Source organism: Cydia strobilella, chromosome 5 (genome assembly GCF_947568885.1).
Source record: "Cydia strobilella chromosome 5, ilCydStro3.1, whole genome shotgun sequence".
Taxonomy (NCBI): domain Eukaryota; kingdom Metazoa; phylum Arthropoda; class Insecta; order Lepidoptera; family Tortricidae; genus Cydia; species Cydia strobilella.
This window is the reverse complement of record NC_086045.1, coordinates 22,526,767-22,546,988: the sequence shown is the minus strand read 5'-3', so window position 1 is coordinate 22,546,988 and position 20,222 is coordinate 22,526,767. Positions and strand designations below refer to the sequence as shown.

The window sequence follows — 20,222 nt, the reverse complement described above, 5'->3', positions numbered from 1 at the left end:
AGCGCGTGACGTCACGGTGTGAGAAACACGCACAGACAAGTTGTCAAACCTGGTGGTGAGGACCACCAGGTCGGTGCCAGCGGTGGCACTGACAGCAGTTTATTTATCACGTCGTTACGTCATCAAGATCACGTGACAGCTTGAAGCTTTTTTGCATGAAATTTAAACACTAAACTAATTAAAGTCAATTTTTTATTAAAAATTAATGAATAAAAATGAAAAAAATTTTTTTTGCAATAATTATGTGTCTATCTATTAAATGAAAACAGTTCAAAAAAATTGTCAACATCCCTATTAAATCGTCCCTTATTTTTACGCCTCGTATTGTAGCCTGTTGTATGGCGTGAGCGGTCATTAGGGGGGCACTGACTATTAGTCCGCCGGACGATATCGGCCTGTCAGTTAGAACAAAAATTTGACAGTTCCGAACAATATCGTCCGGCGAACTGATAGTCAGTGGGCCCCTTAAGAGCGCTCTTTACAATTCATTGGTTTGGATTTGATTTCGGTCGGTTTTTAAACTTTCATAAGAACTTTTGTACCTATAAGGAAACATTTCGATTTCGATTCTAAATCAACTCAAATTTAAAAGGGAAATCTTTAGCTTAGTGAACTCACAGTCAACAAACCACCAATCCTCAAGGGTCGAGTGCGCTTCGGATTCTTTGATCATGCTCTGAACGAGTCCGCGCATTAGCTCCAAATCCGCGGCAGGGTTTACTTCTAAAACGCCCAGAGTTTCCGCTGAAACATAAAAAAAATAAGTTTTTTGGCAAAAATTTCATTGTTGGTACAAGTTTTTATCGCTGACTGTACTTTTCTTTTCACAGGCAACCATAGACAATAAATCCTAGGATTAGTGGTCTGTGCAGGCAACTAATACTGATCGAGACAATTCTACCAACCAAACACAATCAGTTTGCTTTGTTTTACAGTTCCCATGGCCACCTCCTAGTCTTTATCATCAGATCAACTCTATGTTAACATAATATTGTATTGTCATCTGATTTACATATTTATGTTTGCAAAATTTCAGCTCAATCGGAAAACGAGAAGTGGGTCAAATTTAACTTCTAATATTTCGCCACTAACTAATATCATACATATACATAGTACATAACTACTAACAAAGCAAGAAAAAAATTATCTTGTAATTAGCCCTTCACGCTCTTTGTAAACATCTATGTCCCTTAAGGGGCCCACAGACTATCAGTCCGCCGGACGATATCGGCCTGTCAGTTAGAACAAAAATTTGACAGTTCCGAACAACTGACAGGCCGATATCGTCCGGCGGACTGATAGTCTGTGGGCCCCTTTATACTTTATCGTGGGCGTTCACGGCACGGTCATGTTTCGTTTATCGTCACTAGAAACCATCTAATAATATGAAATAGAATCCAGTCGCTTTAAATTATATGTTACGGCATATCAAGGACATCAACGTCAACAATAAAGTAGGTATATACCTATATAAATATACTGTTGTGAACAAAAAAGAACATGTTTGATAATTATATGTCTCCGTCATTAGATCAGCTCGATATGTTGATATTATGATAATATTGCAGTCGCCGATCGTTCATAAGTCTACCAAATTTGAGTTTGAGCTTTATTGAATAGAAGTGGCTCTAATTCAGCTTCCAAGATTTGATTCAAGCTAACATAACATTCGTACATATATATAGTGGTAGGGAAGCCTAAAAGGGGATTCTTGTAGTTACTCGAGCGTGTCGGATTAAGATATGTGATATCTTGTACCCGTAAAGTCTACTTTAACTACTTTTAGCCGTCTATATTGGTGGATTGGTTGATGGGGGGTTGGTAAGCAGTTAAAAAAACCGTTAAGTACATTATGGACTTTGTTAGTTTGGTCCACGTTGATGCTATATTCATAGTAATACTTAATCTGACAATTATATGTATGCATTTTATTAATCTGACGGTTACAATGTGAAAATCGTGTGTTGTTTCCTAGCGTGTAAGTAAATTTGAAATTAGAATTTTTTTTTACATTTTTATGCGCATGATTTTATAAGTATTTATGTTGAGGTTTTAATTAGTTTGCATGTTCCTACTCATATCTGTACTCCTAGCATGTAAGTGAATTGGTTTAAAATGTAAACTTACATTGTTTCCAATAAATAAATTAAAATTAAAATTAACCGTCAGATTAAGAATTTGTATACAAATAATTGTCAGAAAAAGTGGTTAAAAGTCAGGTAAGATATCACTGATATTTTAATAAGATACGCTCGAGTAACTACAAAAATCCCATCTTGGGCTCCCCTACCATAGGGTAAGTCGAATAAAAGCTTGTGAAAAGCGAGCAATGAGTTTCCCTTACGGCCCTTACCTGTCTGTGCGAGTACTTCCTTTTCATAATAATAACGCTCGTAATCAGCCATCGTAATGAGATTCACGGTGAGAGAAAGTTTGTCTAACTTCAGTTGGCTGGAACAAGGGAAGATGAAAACTTTGTTTAGTATTTAATAGTTATTTGTTTCACCAGGGGGCAAAGTTGTGTCTAATTACTCGTGCTAATATTGATACCCGAGCAAGCGTAAGATTCCAAAATTGAACCACTGAGTGGTTTGAAAAATGGAATCTTGAGCGTTGCGAGGATTTCAACAAATTTTGCCTCAGAATGAAACAAATTTTTTTTATCACACCAACACAAGGAAAATACTAAGTGTAAAATTATCAAAAAAAAAATCAAAGCAAATAGATTCAAAATGAATGTTATTAAATATTTATTTCAAAATCATCATTTAAAAGTTAATTCAACCAGCAAACATAAGAAAACCAGCTGGTGTGGTGAAAAAAAAGACTGGCTTAAAATGTGTAGATTTACCATAATAAATCTTCTTTTTTAGGGTTCCGTGCCTCAAAAGGAAAAAAAACGGAACCCTTATAGGATCACTCGTGTGTCTGTCTGTCTGTCACAGCCTATTTTCTCCGAAAGTACTGGACCGATTAAGTTGAAATTTGGTATACATATGTAAGTTTGTGACCCAAAGATGGACATGTAACGTAAAAAAATTAATTTTAAACACGGGGGCCACTTTTAGGGGGTATATGAGAGAATTAAAAAATTAAGTTTTTCAAATTATATCTTGTGACATATCATATGAAAGAGCTTATTGTGCGAATCTCAAATATATTTTTTTTATAATTTTAGGATAAACAGTTTAGAAGTTATTCGAGAAAATAGGCAAAAATTGACCATTCCCCCCTTTATCTCCGAAACTACTGGGTCTAAAATTTAAAAAATAAATAAATACACAAATTAGATCTTTACCACAGGAAAACCTATTAGAAATGTGCAGTCAAGCGTAAGTGGAACTTAATTATTTAGTTTTTGATCCGACCCCTACGGGTTTTTTAAAGACATTTCACTTACATTTCACATAAAAAATACATTGTTTAAATTGTGTAATGTACGGAACCCTTGGAACGCGAGTCCGACTCGCACTTGTCCGGTTTTTTTTTAATTTAACATCGTAGTATATTGAGTGAAAAAACTAACTCGACGTAACGCTTGTACAACACAACTCTAGTTCGACAAATTATAGATCGTATAATCGATAGGGAAACGCAGCCTAACTAGACGTAACGCTTGTACAACACAACTCTAGTTCGACAAATTATAGATCGTATAATCGATAGGGAAACGCAGCCTAACTAGACGTAACGCTTGTACAACACAACTCTAGTTCGACAAATTATAGATCGTATAATCGATAGGGAAACGCAGCCTAACTAGACGTAACGCTTGTACAACACAACTCTAGTTCGACAAATTATAGATCGTATAATCGATAGGGAAACGCAGCCTAACTAGACGTAACGCTTGTACCACACAACTCTAGTTCGACAAATTATAGATCGTATAATCGATAGGGAAACGCAGCTAGACGTAACGCTTGTACAACACAACTCTAGTTCGACAAATTATAGATCGTATAATCAATAGGGAAAGGCAGCCTAACTAGACGTAACGCTTGTACCACACAACTCTAGTTCGACAAATTATAGATCGTATAATCGATAGGGAAACGCAGCCTAACTCGACGTAACAACACAACTCTACTTCTATACGAGCTTCGAATAACAAAAGTGTGAAGAACGATTGTACGATATCGCTATTGCAATAATCTATTGGTACAGAACGGCAACACGCCGCGGCGCGTCGAACATTTGTGGTATTTTCTATAAAAAGGGACCTTATTGTCGATGGCGCTTACGCCATTATTAACGACTAGCTTTTGCCCGCGACTTCGTCTGCGTGGAATTAGTAATTTGGGTACCTTAATTCTTAAACAAATCTGCTTTTTAATACATCCTTTTTCACCCCCAAATTGGTCTTATACATTTCCAACCCATTTTTTACACCCTTAAGGGATGATTTTGGGGATAAAAGTTATTCTATGTCATTTCCCACAGCTCAAACTATCTCTATACCAAGTTTCATCTAAATCGGTTCAGCGGTTATAGATTCCCCATACAAATGTCCACCCCCCTTTTCACCCCCTTGAGGGATGAGTTCTGGGATAAAAAGTATCCTAGGTCCTTCCCCGGGACTCAAACTATCTTTATACCAAATTTCAACTAAATCGGTTCAGCGGTTTAAGCGTGAAGAGGTAACACACAGACAGACAGACAAACAGACTTTCGCATTTATAATATTAGTATGGATGCTCCGATATAAATACAATGCCGCGCGACGCTGTGCGGCGTAAGCGCCATCGACAATAGTCCCTTTTCATAAAAATGCCTCATTTGTTCGAAAGATCGAAATCACGATGAATTGTCGCTCTATAGAATGGTTTCGCGATGAACGTTCGTTCGAAAGATCGGTATCGAGATGAACAAGGAGTAGCGAGGGATGTGTTTGTTAAGAACCAATAGAATCACTTATTTACCTAACCGCTCAGCGCAACTCTAGTGGACAATATTGGTTTGGTCATAACCAAAGATAGATATAACTCCGTAATAGATGGATACAGTCTAAGGAAAAAACGTGCCTCGAAAATCACGAAAATTTGATTCTCGATCAGATGTCACCACTAGTTTTGGTCTACTCTCGTATAGAGGGCGTTGACGGGATCGTTTATTATTTATAATTTTAACGCATATCCGTTAAAGACCATAGGTGAAAATCATATAAAAATAATTAATGAAAATAAAAAAATCATTTATCCATATTTAAATACTTTTTAACGTATTTTTATAAATCTTCATTTTTAGTTTTAAAGTATGTCGATAGATGGCAGTGAATTTACAGTGGTTACAAAATTTACTATGACAGTACCGCTCTATCTTATTATATCCTCTTTGTTCATAACAAAAACATCTCTTGCCCACGGAGGAAACGCAGCCTAACTCGACGTAACGCTTGTACAACACAACTCTAGTTCGACAAATTATAGATCGTATAATCGATAGGGAAACGCAGCCTAACTAGACGTAACGCTTGTACAACACAACTCTAGTTCGACAAATTATAGATCGTATAATCGATAGGGAAACGCAGCCTAACTAGACGTAACGCTTGTACAACAAAACTCTAGTTCGACAAATTATAGATCGTATAATCGATAGGGAAACGCAGCCTAACTAGACGTAACGCTTGTACAACACAACTCTAGTTCGACAAATTATAGATCGTATAATCGATAGGGAAACGCAGCCTAACTAGACGTAACGCTTGTACAACACAACTCTAATTCGACAAATTATAGATCGTATAATCGATAGGGAAACGCAGCCTAACTAGACGTAACGCTTGTACAACACAACTCTAGTTCGACAAATTATAAATCGTATGATCGATTTAGTGAAAAACACTTGTACAACACAACTAAAGCGACACATTGAATGGGTCAAATTGTTAAAAATTACTTTTTATTATCGACTGTATTTCTTGTATCGAAACCTATTACTTACTACTACTACTACTAACATTCATTGTCTTATTAACAGGATAAGTAATATAATTATGGTATTTTTACTGTTTATTACACAGCTGACTATTCAAGTGAGAGTGTATTCGTTGAAACATATTTATACCTATATAACAGTTTAGTTAAGTTTTTGCAGCATTTAAATATTTTTTTCTACTCATCGATGGTTGAATTAAGATTTCGTATACCGATCTGTAATTGGGTACTTTTCATGTATAGGCTCCCAACTCAAATATAATATTCATTTCGAAACGGTTTAGTCAACTATAATGAATTTGACTAGTGCCGCGGTCCAGTGGAAAAGACACCAACGCGCGACTATTTCATGAGTAATACCTATTCATATATTATGCACGCGTTGATGTATTTTGTACTACTGAGATACTTACCAATCTTTTTTTAGTTATTTACGTTTCATAGTAGAAAAAGTATTATTTTAGATGACTCGTAGAAAAAGTATTGTATACAATAGTGATATAATCAAGCTTTTCAATCTTATATCTTCATTAGGCCACTCAGCAAGATTCGTTGCCTTAACACGGTACTCAACTGAAAAGCTATATTATATCACGATTGTATAAAATACTATTTTGTCTCAGAAGAAGCTATAAATCAACATTAGGCGCGAGAATCGTGTACAGTTTACTAATAGTACTATTACAGAACGTCTACAAACAAATAATACAAATACAAATAGTTTATTTCCAGAAACATTAGAGCATTTACAGTTTATACTGACCCCCACACTAGGCTCCCGCCTAGTACGCCATTTGGAGCCGGTCCCTGCGTTTTAAAAAGCGCATTTGGCATGGTTCCCTTAGACTCTTCTTTACCACGTTTGAACTATACCTATTCTGTTTCTGTTCGCTGGTGCGACAGGGTGGAGGCGGATCTGCGCGAACTTCGAGTCACCAATTGGCGAGAGGTCGCACAGGATCGAGAAAAGTGGCGCTGTCTTGTGTCGGAGGCAAGTCTCATTTTGGGTCGCTGAGCCAACGGAGTAAGTAACGGAATACTTATTCTGTTTCTAGTAACTCACAGTGCATTGACGCGTCCGGCTTTCTTCTTTGCGAGCATGATGGCCTGGTTGAGCCGAGACACCGTGATGACGGAGGGCGCGAGGCGCGCCGCCTCGCCGTCCACCTGCATCGGGATCACTCTTGTCGTCACGATCCTCGCCGTCCTGCACTGCGTGATGCAGGTGCCGTGCGCGCCCGCTTGCAGCAGAGGCTACGCAACATTTTATATAGTTCAGTTTGATATTGCCCAATCTTATGCAGGTGTCGTGACGTGACTAGATCATACATAATATTGGCGCATACATAATTATATCATGAACTTGCCAATCATCCGATATTATAAATTTAATTTGATTTTAAATACATGTGTCTCCTTTTTAGGGTTCCGTACCTCAATAGGAAAAAAACGGAACCCTTATAGGATCACTCGTGCGTCTGTCTGTCCGTCTGTCACAGCCTATTTTCTCCGAAACTACTGGACTAATTAAGTTAAAATTTGGTATACATTAAGTTTGTGATCCAAAGACGGACATGTAACGTAAACAAATTAATTTTAAACATGGGGGCCCCTTTTTGGGGTAAATGAGAAAATTAAAAAATTTAGGTTTTGAAGGCTTTAGACAGAGTAGCATGGCGGTCTTTGGTGTCGGAGGCCAAGATCCAATTCGGGTCGTCGCGCCACAGCAGTAAGTAAGTAAGTAAGGTTTTGAAACTATATCGTGTTACATATCAAATGAAAGAGCTCATTTTGAGAATCTCAAATATATTTCTTTTGTAATTTTTTAAATAAATAGTTTAGAATTTATTTAAGAAAATAGCAAAAAAAATACCTCCCCCCCCCTTTATCTCCGAAACTACTGAGCCTAAAATTTTGGAAAAAATACACAAAATAGTTCTTTACCTATATATGACAGGAAAATCTATTAGAAATGTGCAGTCAAGAGTGAGTCGGACTTAATTACTTAGTTTTGATCCGTTTAGGTTTTTAAAGACATTTCACTCACGTAACTCACGTTTCACATAAAAAATACACATTGTTAAAAATTGTGTAATGTATGGAACGAGAGTCCGACCCGCACTCGGCCGGTTTGTTTTATTCAAGTAACTATGTATTAACAATAAATTATGAAATAGAATATGAATTCAATCAAATAAATGAGGCTCATAGGTAAAATATGCTATTATACCTCCTACGTCGTCAAATCTATGTATCATCGCGACCAAAACGACTTAAGCGCCGGAGTTAATCATGGCGCTTACCACGTTACGAAAGAGGGGCGTAGAACCACGCGGCCCGGCCCGGCACGTGTAAGCTGTGAAATTTCACGGCGCTTACGACGTGTTGGTCGCGTGGTTCACCCCCCGCCCTCGCCTACAGGTTGCGACATTTTCATTGTTTGACAGGACGTCTCTATACCTATGACATAATAAAGCCGGGTTCACATTTGTCTGTCGTGTTGTGTTGTGATGCTCTCTGTCGTGATGGCATACTGTTCACATCTATCTGACGTGTTCTGACGCACTATGACGCATTTTTTTATCAGTCCCGTCTTGGCTCTCGGAGAGTTAACACATTCGCAATGTTTTTTCAAGAATCATCCGATTCAGATTCAGATTTTGAAGAGGATATGTAATTATTGGCGCTGGCAACGCTTCTAAATTGTCGTAAGTTATTGTGCTTATTGAATAATAAGCAGCTCCTCGTCCATACTTGATGCGGAGCTGACGCGTCACAACTGAAACTCTGTGTCTGTGAACACTGGCGCGTGCACACTAGTCCGATGCGCTGTGTCGTGTCGCTGCACCGCCCCCCGCACCTCACCCGTCCTGACGTGGACCGGGATCGCTTGTGATGCGACACAACACAAGCCGTCACAACACAAGGCATCAGAGAAAAGTGAACGCAACCATATTAAATGTATGAAACCGATACCGTTCTGATGCATCACAACACAACACGACAGACAAATGTGAATGCGGCTTAATATGTCAGTGGTAGCGTTAACGATTATTGATGCCTACCTACTTTTGGAAATGTAGAGATACATTTGTTTTTGTTACCGAAAGTCATAATGTCTCGCAAATCGGCTGTCACACACGACTATATGAAGTGTACACGGAAAGAACATGTTTAGTCACTTTTTTCGGAAAATGAGGTTTTCATTTCGAAATGTAGAGCTCTTAATGAAATATTAGTTATATCTTTTGCTACCACTGTACAATATATGTAACACAACTTTTTATTTTGTTAAAAAGACCTGGTCACGGAATCACCATACATTTTGACATGGTTCCAAATTTTAAAACCGCGATTACTCAAAATGTTACTTAAGTGACTAGACATGTTCTTTGCGTGTACCCTTCATATATTCTAAGGGCAGTTAGTATATAGGCCCTAATGAATTAACTTTAATAAAAACCCTAATAAAATCGTTTCATAGCACTAAAACCTACGCCTCGTTTTAATTTGCGGTTGTATCAACACTACACACCAGCCAGGGCTCGGAACCGGTATTTTTTAAAAACCCCGAAATAACCCAATATTTTGATTTTTTTATGCTCATTACGTAGGACTGAATCATGTATTTAGGAAACAATTTTGCATTATTAAAATGTCCCATTAAAAATGAAATTATAAACAAAAGAACGAAAAAGAACGTAATAATACCGGTATTTTTGTATGGAGCAAATACCGGTTTCCGACCCCTGCTACGCACTGTGTTTTGTCTAATGTTAAGGTATTTTTTTATTGGTCTTCAGCTACTTGTTGCGAGAAGTGGCTGACACATGTGGTTGGTCATTAATCACACCTTGTAACCATATTTCAGCTCCGTTCCTAAAGCTTTTACAGCAGAGATTTATCGTTCTCTGTACCGCTATTTTTTATTTTTTTTAAAAGGCACACTAAACAGACAACATTCAACATTGTTACAAAGAGTACATGAGTGGAAGGTATTACATAAAAATGCCATCCAAAGTAAGCATGCACAGCAAGAAAAAATAATAAAGAGCAAAAACTATCCTAAAATTATAAAAAAATATCCTAAAACTAGTCAAAACTACACTAAATTACAAATTACATTTCACAAATACTTAATTATTACATGTCAAACTGCTTACTATTATTGGGAAGTGTGATGATGGCCGAGTAGACTTTAAATCATACAAAATCCTATTCAGAACTCAGCTCTTGTAAAGCAGTTATTTTTATCAGATCCTATAATGAAGTGATTATAATCTAAACACTGTTGTTAAATTTGTTTACTTTCTTATTTTATTTTATTTATATATTATTATTACGAGCCCATTGTGTCCCACTGCTGGGCAAAGGCCTCCCCCCTCTTTTTCCACTCCTCCCGGTTTTGAGCTACATCTGGCCAGTCGCTCAAAAAGGAGTCCAAGTTATCCCGCCATCGCCGACGAGGTCTGCCGGATCCCCGGTTTGACTCATGGGGCACCCACTCTGTGGTTATTTTGGCCCACAAGTCATTCGGCATTTATTTATTTATTTATTTTATTTTATTATTCAAATTAGTTACACAGCATTACAGTATTACTACCAAGGCACTGCGAACTACAAAACAAATAAAAATACAAAGATACAATAAAAACGAGAAAACACAAAAGTTTTAGTATTTAAGATTTGGGCAACGACATAACAGCGTGGCTCCGTTGCGTCGTCTGGCTAGGTGTAGAATTCGGCAAGTTGCCCCGGAACCACCGAAACACCACACCCTTCGGCCAGAAGTCCGCGCTAGCGATGGTGTCCTGCAGCGGCCGCGGCACGCGCACCACAAATGAACTGAAGTGCACATAGTGACGCGACTGTAGCTGGTGCACCCTCAGCGTATAGCCAGTCTTCTGGCGGATGTACTCCACCACCTCGTCGGCTCCGGCGGAGTAATGCAGTCGAGACACGTAGAGCGCCTTACTCGGTGTTGCAATTCGTAGACCGGAATTAATCGGCTCCGCAGTGCCACACAGTCTTACGGGGCGACCTGCGTGCCTTTCTCTTCCTTTCCACCAGTGTTATATAACTGGATCTCTTTATTAAATATATAGTTAATATATATAGTTAAACCAGAGTTGTATCCAATAAATATTTAGTTAAATTAAACAGTAACAAGCTATAAACTTGTTGCTAGTTTTCAAATCAAAAATTCAAAATATTTGAACACACTATGCCTTGCCGTGGATCTACATTAAGACGAAAGTGGAGGACTCATGGGACATCACCTTTTCCAAAGATAGATATAACTCCGTAATAGATGGATATAGTCTAAGGAAAAAAACGTGCCTCGAAAATCACGAAAATTTGATTCTCGATCAGATGGCGCCACTAGCTTTGGCCTACTCTCGTATAGAGGGCGTTGACGGTTTCTTTGGTTATTTATAATTTTAACGCATATCAGTGAAAGAACATGGGTCAAAATCATATAAAAATAATTAATGCATATAAAAAATCATTTATCCATATTTAAATACATTTTAACGTATTTTTATAAATCTTCATTTTTAGTTTTAAAGTATGTCGATAGATGGCAGTGAATTTACAGTGTTTACAAAATTTACTATGACAGTACCGCTCTATCCTATTATATCCTCTTTGCCTTTTCATACAAACGTAGTCCTCATTTTCCTCTCTCTCTCTCTTGATTAATATCCAATGTTAAGAGCATTTAAATATTTGTATGAAATCTGTTTTTCGCTCCTAAGTTTTAAAATAATCAAAAAATCTAAAAAAGTCAAACTTAGGAGCATAGGCTATATATACATCAAATTGTGTAAAAATAATTTAAATTATGTCAATATCCAGAGAAGAAAATGGGGAATACGTTTGTGTGGTGAAGGTACGTACGTAAGTAGTTAAGAGGAAAGGGGACGGCTCCCCTTTCCTCTTAACTACTTACGTAGTTCACTAAGTTGCTTTAGGTTCAATTTACAATTCAATTTCAAATTAAAAAAGACAAAATATAGGGGTCTCGGCCCCGAATACGATTTCGTACCTTTTGGGGTCGAGACCATTGGCCCGTGGTGTCCGAATGCGTCTTTATTATTTAAGCAATTGGCTAAAAAAATTATAGACGTCACTGGTGATCGTAGAGCTGGCAGCTTCCTCGCACAAAGAGTAAGCATTGCAATACAGCGAGGAAATGCTGCCAGCATCTACGGCACCATGCCGCGTGCCGCAGGGGATTAGTTTTTAGGTATTTATTTTAAGATTAGTTTTATTTAGTTTTAGTTTTTTAAGTTTTATATGTATTTCTAATTGTTATTACATCAATAAATATTATATTTATGTATGTATGTAAACACTTTATTGTACATAAGACAGATTACAAACACAATAAAAGAACATAAATATATACAATGTACAAAGGCGGACTTATCCCTATAAGGGATCTCTTCCAGTCAACCTTTGAGCAATTGAGAATGAAACAATAAACAGATCAAGATAGACAAACGAACACTATGAACAGAAAGTAAATTATGGTTCAATTATTACAAACGTAAATAATTAAAACCTGTAATCTAGAATATAAAATAAACATATATATACATATATATACAATATATATCCATATAAACACAAATATATACCCATAAACATATATATATACATATATATATATATATATATATTATCACAACTAAATAAATAATCTTAGTACTCAACTAAGTACAACACAAGTCATCAGCCACAACTTATGTAATTTTCCCTTGAGTGATGCTACCGACTGGGACTGTCTAAGGGATAATGGCAACTTGTTCCACAACTGTACAGCGCGCACTGTGAAAGACTTCGCATATGACCGGTCTTATTACACGGCACAGCGAGAGTCAGGTTTGCACTCGATCTCAAGCGATGACCACTACCATCTGCCAGATAAGTAAATCTCTCAGAGAGATATGGAGAGGATGGTAGGTCGGATTGAATAGGACGTTGAACAGTAAGGACAAGACATGCACATCCCTGCGCCGACGGATCCGAAGCCAACCGAGCTGAGAACGGAAGTCGGAGATGTGGTCATATTTCCGCAAACCAAAAATGTAACGGATACACACATTTTGGAGACGCTCCAGCTTGTCAAGTAGTTCCTCTTTGAGGTCCACGAACGCAATGTCACCATAGTCCAGAAGTGGCATCAAGAGGGATCGCGCTATAGTCAGCTTGGTGTGAACAGGGAGGAAGTTTTGGAGACGCTTTAAAGAGTGGAGAGATGCAAATATCCTCCTACTCACCTCAGCCGTATGGGCCGAGCAGGAAAGCGTCTCATCCATGGTGATACCCAAATTCCTAACAGTAGAGGAGAAAGAGATGGGAATTCCATCAAAAAGAATGTCGGGTACCACCATGTCTGAGAGCCCACTAATATAATAGGGACTACCGATAACAATTGCCTGCGATTTCTGTGCGTTAACCTTTAAACCGAAGTTACATGCCCATTATATTTACAATGTTGAACGTTGATATTTGAGAAGTAAAGTTACGCACTGCTTTTGTAAACTCTTGGAGCTCTCACGGGGCACCTGACCTCAATGATAATCCCTACTACTGCGCTTTCCAGTAACCAGTGACCAACAACTAATCTCGGTACAAGGTGCAATGTCGGCAGGGGCACGGTGGGGCCGCCTGCAACTGCCTGCAATTGGGTACCCCTTACCCCTTTCCAGTATCATGTATGTATATGTACTATGTATCATTTTAACATCATGTTTGACACGGTAAACAATAAACTTATTCTTCTTCTTCTTCTTCTATCCATTATATTTAGGTATAAAGCTAAAAACCGACGACACTGTTCGATTACTCTGTATTCTCTTTTAATAATTTATTTATTTATTTATTGAAAACACATTAACATGACATTACAGTGTAAAACGAATGCGCCATGAAAGTTAATTACATTTAAATTACAACTATTACTATGATATATTTACAACACTAAATTACTACCGTTGAGCACCTATCATCCATCCTCTCACAAAACCTCAGACATTCACTGCACACAGCCGTCCATCGCCACGCAAACATGTCGCAGTCAGTAGCTGATGTCAGGAGCGCATTCAATAGTGTGAGAGCACGAAGAAGTGGCGAGTTCTTACGCGACGCGACACAGTGCGAGCCGCCGGCACTGCCAATAAGTCGCGTCGTTAAAGTACGATAACTTACCTGTGGCTCCAGTTCAAGTTCTATCTGTCTGCCTGTAAGCTCTTCACGCATTTTATCACAGAAATAATCATTTATTATACTATGAAAGTACTAATTCTACGCAAAGTCGCAGACGGAAGCTAGTGTAATAAATAACTTAACACACACGTAACGTAACACAACGTGTAGTCGTTGCATAAGTTTTTTAGTAATAAAATGAGGAAAATTGTTTGGAAAATCCGAAAAATGTATAAGATGATTTCTTGATGATTCAGTAGCATTACCAATTGATATGTGGTCAGTCCCACCACCTCAATGTACCCGTCCTCGGTGGAGGGCTCGTGGGGTCCCCTAGACTTGGTCCATGGGTGCGTGCCGCCCCCGTAGCTGTAAAAAAACGATATTATACAGTATGTAATCATCATTATAATTATACAGGTGTAACAAAAATAGTAGGGATCCGTAAGGGCATATTCGGAAGAATATTATACAAGTATACAGTATGTAATCATCATTATAATTATACAGGTGTAACAAAAATAGTAGGGATCCGTAAGGGCATATTCGGAAGAAAATGTTTATTGGTGCGCGTGATCAGTGGTGCGCGTGAGGTGCCTCATGATACGCATTAAAATACTCGTGTGATTATTTTATGAAACTCTGTTTATTCCTTTTATAAACCCACACTCGTATCGTATTTTAATGCTTTTCACCATGAACGCTTTGCCGAAAAAAATGAATCTTTCGCGAAAGCCTCTCAAGGCATTGAGGCTACAAGGGGCACGGTCTCAGGAGTCTGAGGAAGACCTCGGTGGCGCTCCAGCCAGGCAGGCCGCTTCGTTTTCGGCTGAAACGGCAAGCGGCAAGTCTCGATTGCGATCCCAATTATTTTGGAGTGTAGTTTTTATAGTTTTGTAGGTCTAATATTAGTTAGAAGTAAGATTAGGAAAGGAGAATATATGTCAAAAACGTGAGGCCGAGTATTAATATTTTATTTACAGTTATGTTTATGTATGCACAACTAAATATATACATATAAGTAAAAATACAAAAGTGGTAGTAGTGGTACTGTATCGTCTGATATACACCTACTACTCTATGTCGTTTAAATCACGTCAAGAATTTAAATTTAATTAGGGTAAAAAAAACTATTGATTTTGGAGTGTAGCTTTATTTAGTGGTACCTAATTGTAAAATATTTTATCTGGACCACAGTCCTCTAGCTAGCGTATACATCTGTCACCTTTACTTCAAGTTTCGCCTCCAGGGAAGAGAGAGAGAAATTAGGGGTAAATTAGCCGTTTGCTGACACAGACCGAATTCCACGCGGGCGGTACCGTAGTATTGTCCCAGATATTTATGGGACGGCTCGTGGGCGAATCCCAAGATTTGGCGTAGCCACTAGTTTTTACGAAAGCGTCTGCTATCTGACCTTCTAACCCAGAGGGGAAACTGGACCTTATTGGGATAAGTCCGGTTTCTTCACGACGTTTTCCTTCACCGAAAAGCGACAGGCCAATATTGGATGAGATTTCGTATATAAGTTCCGAAAAATTCCGGATTGAAAGTCGCATGTCTTTGCCGCTAGGCTATACAGGGTGGCCAAAAAATAAGTGCATTCCCGTAGCCAGGAAGGTTTTGGGATTATACTAAGCAACTTTCACTATGGGATCAAGCACGAAATCGCGAAAAAAAAATTACCCTCCCATAGAAAATGGACCAGCCAAAATGTATGAATCAGCCAAATTTTTTTCCGCGATTTCGGGGTTAGTCCCATAACAAAAGTTGCTCAGTATAATCCCAAAACTTCCCTGGCAACGGGAATGCACTTATGTTTTAGCCACCGTGTATATTGCAAAGGCGTATCAGATCTAAGGAAGTAGGTAGAACATCTGAGGCCTGTCCAGTAGGCTCGATCAACGCCCTTCTCTTTCTTTGGAACAGATATAGACATGAAGGCGAAATACCTCGCTCATTACACCTCAATAAAGACACTTAATGCTCGAGCAACGCAAAACGCAATTAACCGACGAAAAAGGATCTTTGGAATGGACGACGATTATTTCTGTTATCTAATTAAGATGTCTCAGCTTGTCGTCGGATATCATGTTGAGCTCTCTGTTATAAATGTATTCTATGTCAACGTAGTACCTAAGACAACAATCATTGTGGCAAATAATATCACTGACCAAGACTAAACTCTTTTATTATTAGAAGATAGGAGAAGAATGCATAAAATGTCAAAGACATTATGTTAAACTTGAGGCCGATTCGAATCACTTCAATTTTTTATTTAGTTTGGATACTTTGGATGCTGCTTTTCTGAAATGTTTTGATATATTTTCTGGAAGAACTACGTATTTCTAAGATTTTTGTATATTTTTTTAAATGCGTTCACCGAGATTCTTCCGCCGGTATCTTCTCGTTAGAACAGGTGGTAGTTTTTGACATTCATAAGTGTATTGTAATAAACAAGCGCTGGTGGCCTAGCGGTAAGAGCGTGCGACTTGCAATCCGGAGGTCGCAGGTTCAAACCCCGGCTCGTACCAATAAGTTTTTCGGAACTTATATACGAAATATCATTTGATATTTACCAGTCGCTTTTCGGTGAAAGAAAACATCGTGAGGAAACCGGACTAATCCCAACAAGGCCTAGTTTCCCTTCCCTCTGGGTTGGAAAGTCAGATGGCAGTCGCTTTCGTAAAAACTAGTGCCTACGCTAATTCTTGGGATTAGTTGCCAAGGTCCCATGAGCCGTGGCAAAAATGCCGGGACAACGCGAGGAAGAAGATGATGAAGCGTATTGTAATATGCCTAAATTAAAGAATGACTTTCACTTTCATAGATATTTTAATGCAACCCCTTTCTACCATTCTACGGAATTTAGGTAGGCAAATCATGTGCAATCTACTGTTTATGCGAGGGTAGGAATTCCTTCTAACTGATCTTCCCTCATCAGGACACAAGGTTTAGCTATTACGATGTCTAAAAAGGAAGGAGGTTTGTTCGTAGAAATCGTATTTATTTATTATTTAGAAATCCATTTGTATTTGTTATATGGAACATTTAGACTGGTGGTGTGCGTTTACTAAAAAAGCAAAACTTGGTTAATATGTCATCGGTCAAACACATTAAGAATCAATGGGTACTAATAACGCTTCTGTGGAATATTTACAAAGCTTGTTGAGAGCATATTGCAAGTTTTTTTTGCAAGCTTTTATTTAACTTGCAATGTACCTATGTAAGTAAGTATGTATGTAATGTCTTGTTTGTTTGTGCTTACGAATAAAATTCTATTCTATTATACTCAATTCTAATATGTACTAGTATGTAACATGTTTATAAGGGTCAAATCTTGCAAGTTAAATTTGACCCACTTCCCGGTTTCCGATGAAGCTGAAAATTTGCATACATATGTAAATCGGGTGACAATGCAACATTATGGTACCATCGAGCTGATCTGATGCTGGAGACAGGTGTTGGCCATAGGTACTTTGTGATAAAACAACGAAACCTAATTGTGTTTGGGGTTTTTAGAATTGTTTCGATGAATATTAGTTGCCTGTGGAAAAAGTACAGGTAGCGATAAAAGCTTGTATTGAAAATGAAATTTTTGCCAAAAACTTATTTATTCTCTTAATTTAAAAATCAATTGACACCTCATTAATGAAAATAGGCTCAGTAGAAAACACACGTACATACATACGAAATTACATGGACACATTATGAATGAATTCATTCATGGAAACGGAATTTTGCGGCTATAAAGTCCTTGAGCAAAACACCCACCTTGGAATGTTGAGAAAAACAATGGCGTGCACTTTGAGCTCGCGAATCTGCGGCGTGACGTCCCTGCCGTCGCACTCCATCTGGATGCAGTCCGCCAGCCCCTTCCACTTGCGCAGCATGAGGTCCTTGCCACCCGCCGTGCCGTAGAACAGTTTGTTCCTTATCCGCGAGTTGAACTTCTCCGGATGCGCCTCTGTTGCAAAATAACTTAGTTCACCGATACACACACGAAAATCATTCAGCTAACGTCAGCTAGGATACATTAAAACGCGAGGTTGTTTAATGCGATAAACGCAGCGTCAAACGTGATACGTTTTAAATCAGAGAATCTAATGACCTAACTAAATAATCTAGGATCACAAACGCTCACTTATGGAGAATAACCGGACAAACACCCGTACACAAGGAGATATAGGTACAGACGCGGAAATGGCATTGGATTGGACATATCCTCAGGAAACCTGACACCCACCTATACAAAGTGGCCCTGACCTGGAAGATGCCCGGCAAGCTGAAAACATGGTCGCCCTAAATCCACTTGGCGTCGTTCTGTGGAGCAAGAGCTGGGGATATTGGGGATGGGGTGGGAGGAGGTTACCCAAGCTGCCCAAGACCGTAGTCAATGGAAAAACAAGATTCGAGCCCTACACCTCAGCAGGACATAACAAGAAATGAAGAAGAAGAATCTAATGACCGTAAGTATATTGTTTTACGCAGCGAAAAGCGCATTGTCATTTTCCCTACGTTCCATGATCGCATGAGTTCAACGCTGCGTTTATCGCTGTTGGCGCTTAAATGGGGCATTTTCTATGAAAAGGGACCTTATTGTCGATGGCGCTTACGCCGCACAGCGTCGCGCGGCATTGTATTCATATCGGAGCATCGTTTATAATGCCGTAAGCACCATCGACAATAAGGTCCCTTTTTATAAAGATACCACAAATATTGCAGCTTGATCGTTTATCCCACGCAAATTATGAATTCCCCTTTTCCCAATATTTACAGCTAGGAAATCCTTTAACGTTGAAATTGGTATATTTGGCTATTTTCACTAGATAATACTAGTTGTTATTGGCGGGTGAGTAATTACCTCTCGCTTCATGAAACTCGAGGGCGATATGGGCGTCGACCCCGAAAGAAAAGTAGTTGTTAACGACGTTAAGGGGCAGATCGAACTTGGCTTGGCTCATGTCCTCGCTGGAGCAACTGGCTGCAGCTTCGGGGTTCGGTTCCACCTTCAACTCCCAGCGGTCCAGCAGCACCGTGTCGCTCTCGCCGATGTTTTTCAGGATTTTAGAGATTGGCTCGTCTACGTAACCCTGCATGGGAATTATTAAAACGGTTATAACCACCTCTAAATAAAAAGTAACTAGTGCGAGTCGTACTCCCCCACCGAGGGTTCCGTACTTTTTAGTATTTGTTATTATAGCGGCAACAGAAATACATCATCTGTGAAAATTTCAGCTGTCTAGCTATCACGGTTAAAGAGATACAGCCTGGTGACAGACAGACGGACAGTGGAGTCTTAGTAATAGGATCCCGTTTGTACCCTTTGGGTACGGAACCCTAAATAGTAAAAGTAAATCGGTAGGATTAGGTGCAGTACTGTAGTCTTACACAGAGAGGCAATGGTAAACACGGTAGGTAATTAAATTCACGTATCCCGTGTCTCCTATTATGTGACCTGTGAATGTATACACAGAAAATTAAGCTTTATGTATACTATCTATAAAGCCTAAAATTCTGATTGAATTCTTGTCCACAAACTTAGATGCCTAGATAGCTGGGTTATAATCATAGCAAATTAGTTTTGGTATAACCCCTTTTACCACACAACTTGCTGCGTATGCTGTAATTAAAATTGCTAGCAGGCTCGGGAACAGAATGACCGACCACTGCCTAATGTTAGCAACACTGTTTGTAAGGATCATTATTTATTAATAGCTTATATTTTGATCATTTTTACTTTTACGATTAGCTTTAAAAAGAGTATCAGTTGACCCTTACTTGTCACTGGTTCCCGCCATCTTGAATTGTTATTAAAAGGCGGGTACACTGTGACAAGGGGCAGTTCGTGTACAGACGAGTTACAGTGTAGACGTCTTAGAATATTTATTGTAAATTGGTTGTTATTATGTTGGTAGCGAACGAATAAAGTTAAAATATTGGTACAAGTATTAGTTTTCATCATCAACCCGGTGGTAACCTAACACTAAACTAACAGAAAAATAGTTCTATAGGTAGGTAGGTAGGTACTACTAGATTATAACCTAGCTATCAAGGGATCTAAGTTTGTGG

At 38.6% G+C, this 20,222-nt stretch overlaps 1 protein-coding gene across 3 annotated transcripts in view; it reads right to left on the bottom strand.

The window, feature by feature from the left end:
• LOC134741613 (eye-specific diacylglycerol kinase) overlaps window positions 1-20,222 on the bottom strand; it is a 329,906-nt gene that overhangs the window by 277,852 nt on the left and 31,832 nt on the right. For all 3 annotated transcript variants that reach the window (XM_063674462.1, XM_063674463.1, XM_063674464.1), the window contains 6 exons: window positions 19,015-19,243; window positions 17,925-18,117; window positions 14,420-14,522; window positions 7,003-7,193; window positions 2,354-2,451; window positions 619-744 (listed from right to left, as the gene is read on the bottom strand). In XM_063674462.1, the coding sequence (XP_063530532.1) occupies window positions 619-744; window positions 2,354-2,451; window positions 7,003-7,193; window positions 14,420-14,522; window positions 17,925-18,117; window positions 19,015-19,243 (940 nt within the window). The remainder of the gene's footprint in view (window positions 1-618; window positions 745-2,353; window positions 2,452-7,002; window positions 7,194-14,419; window positions 14,523-17,924; window positions 18,118-19,014; window positions 19,244-20,222) is intronic.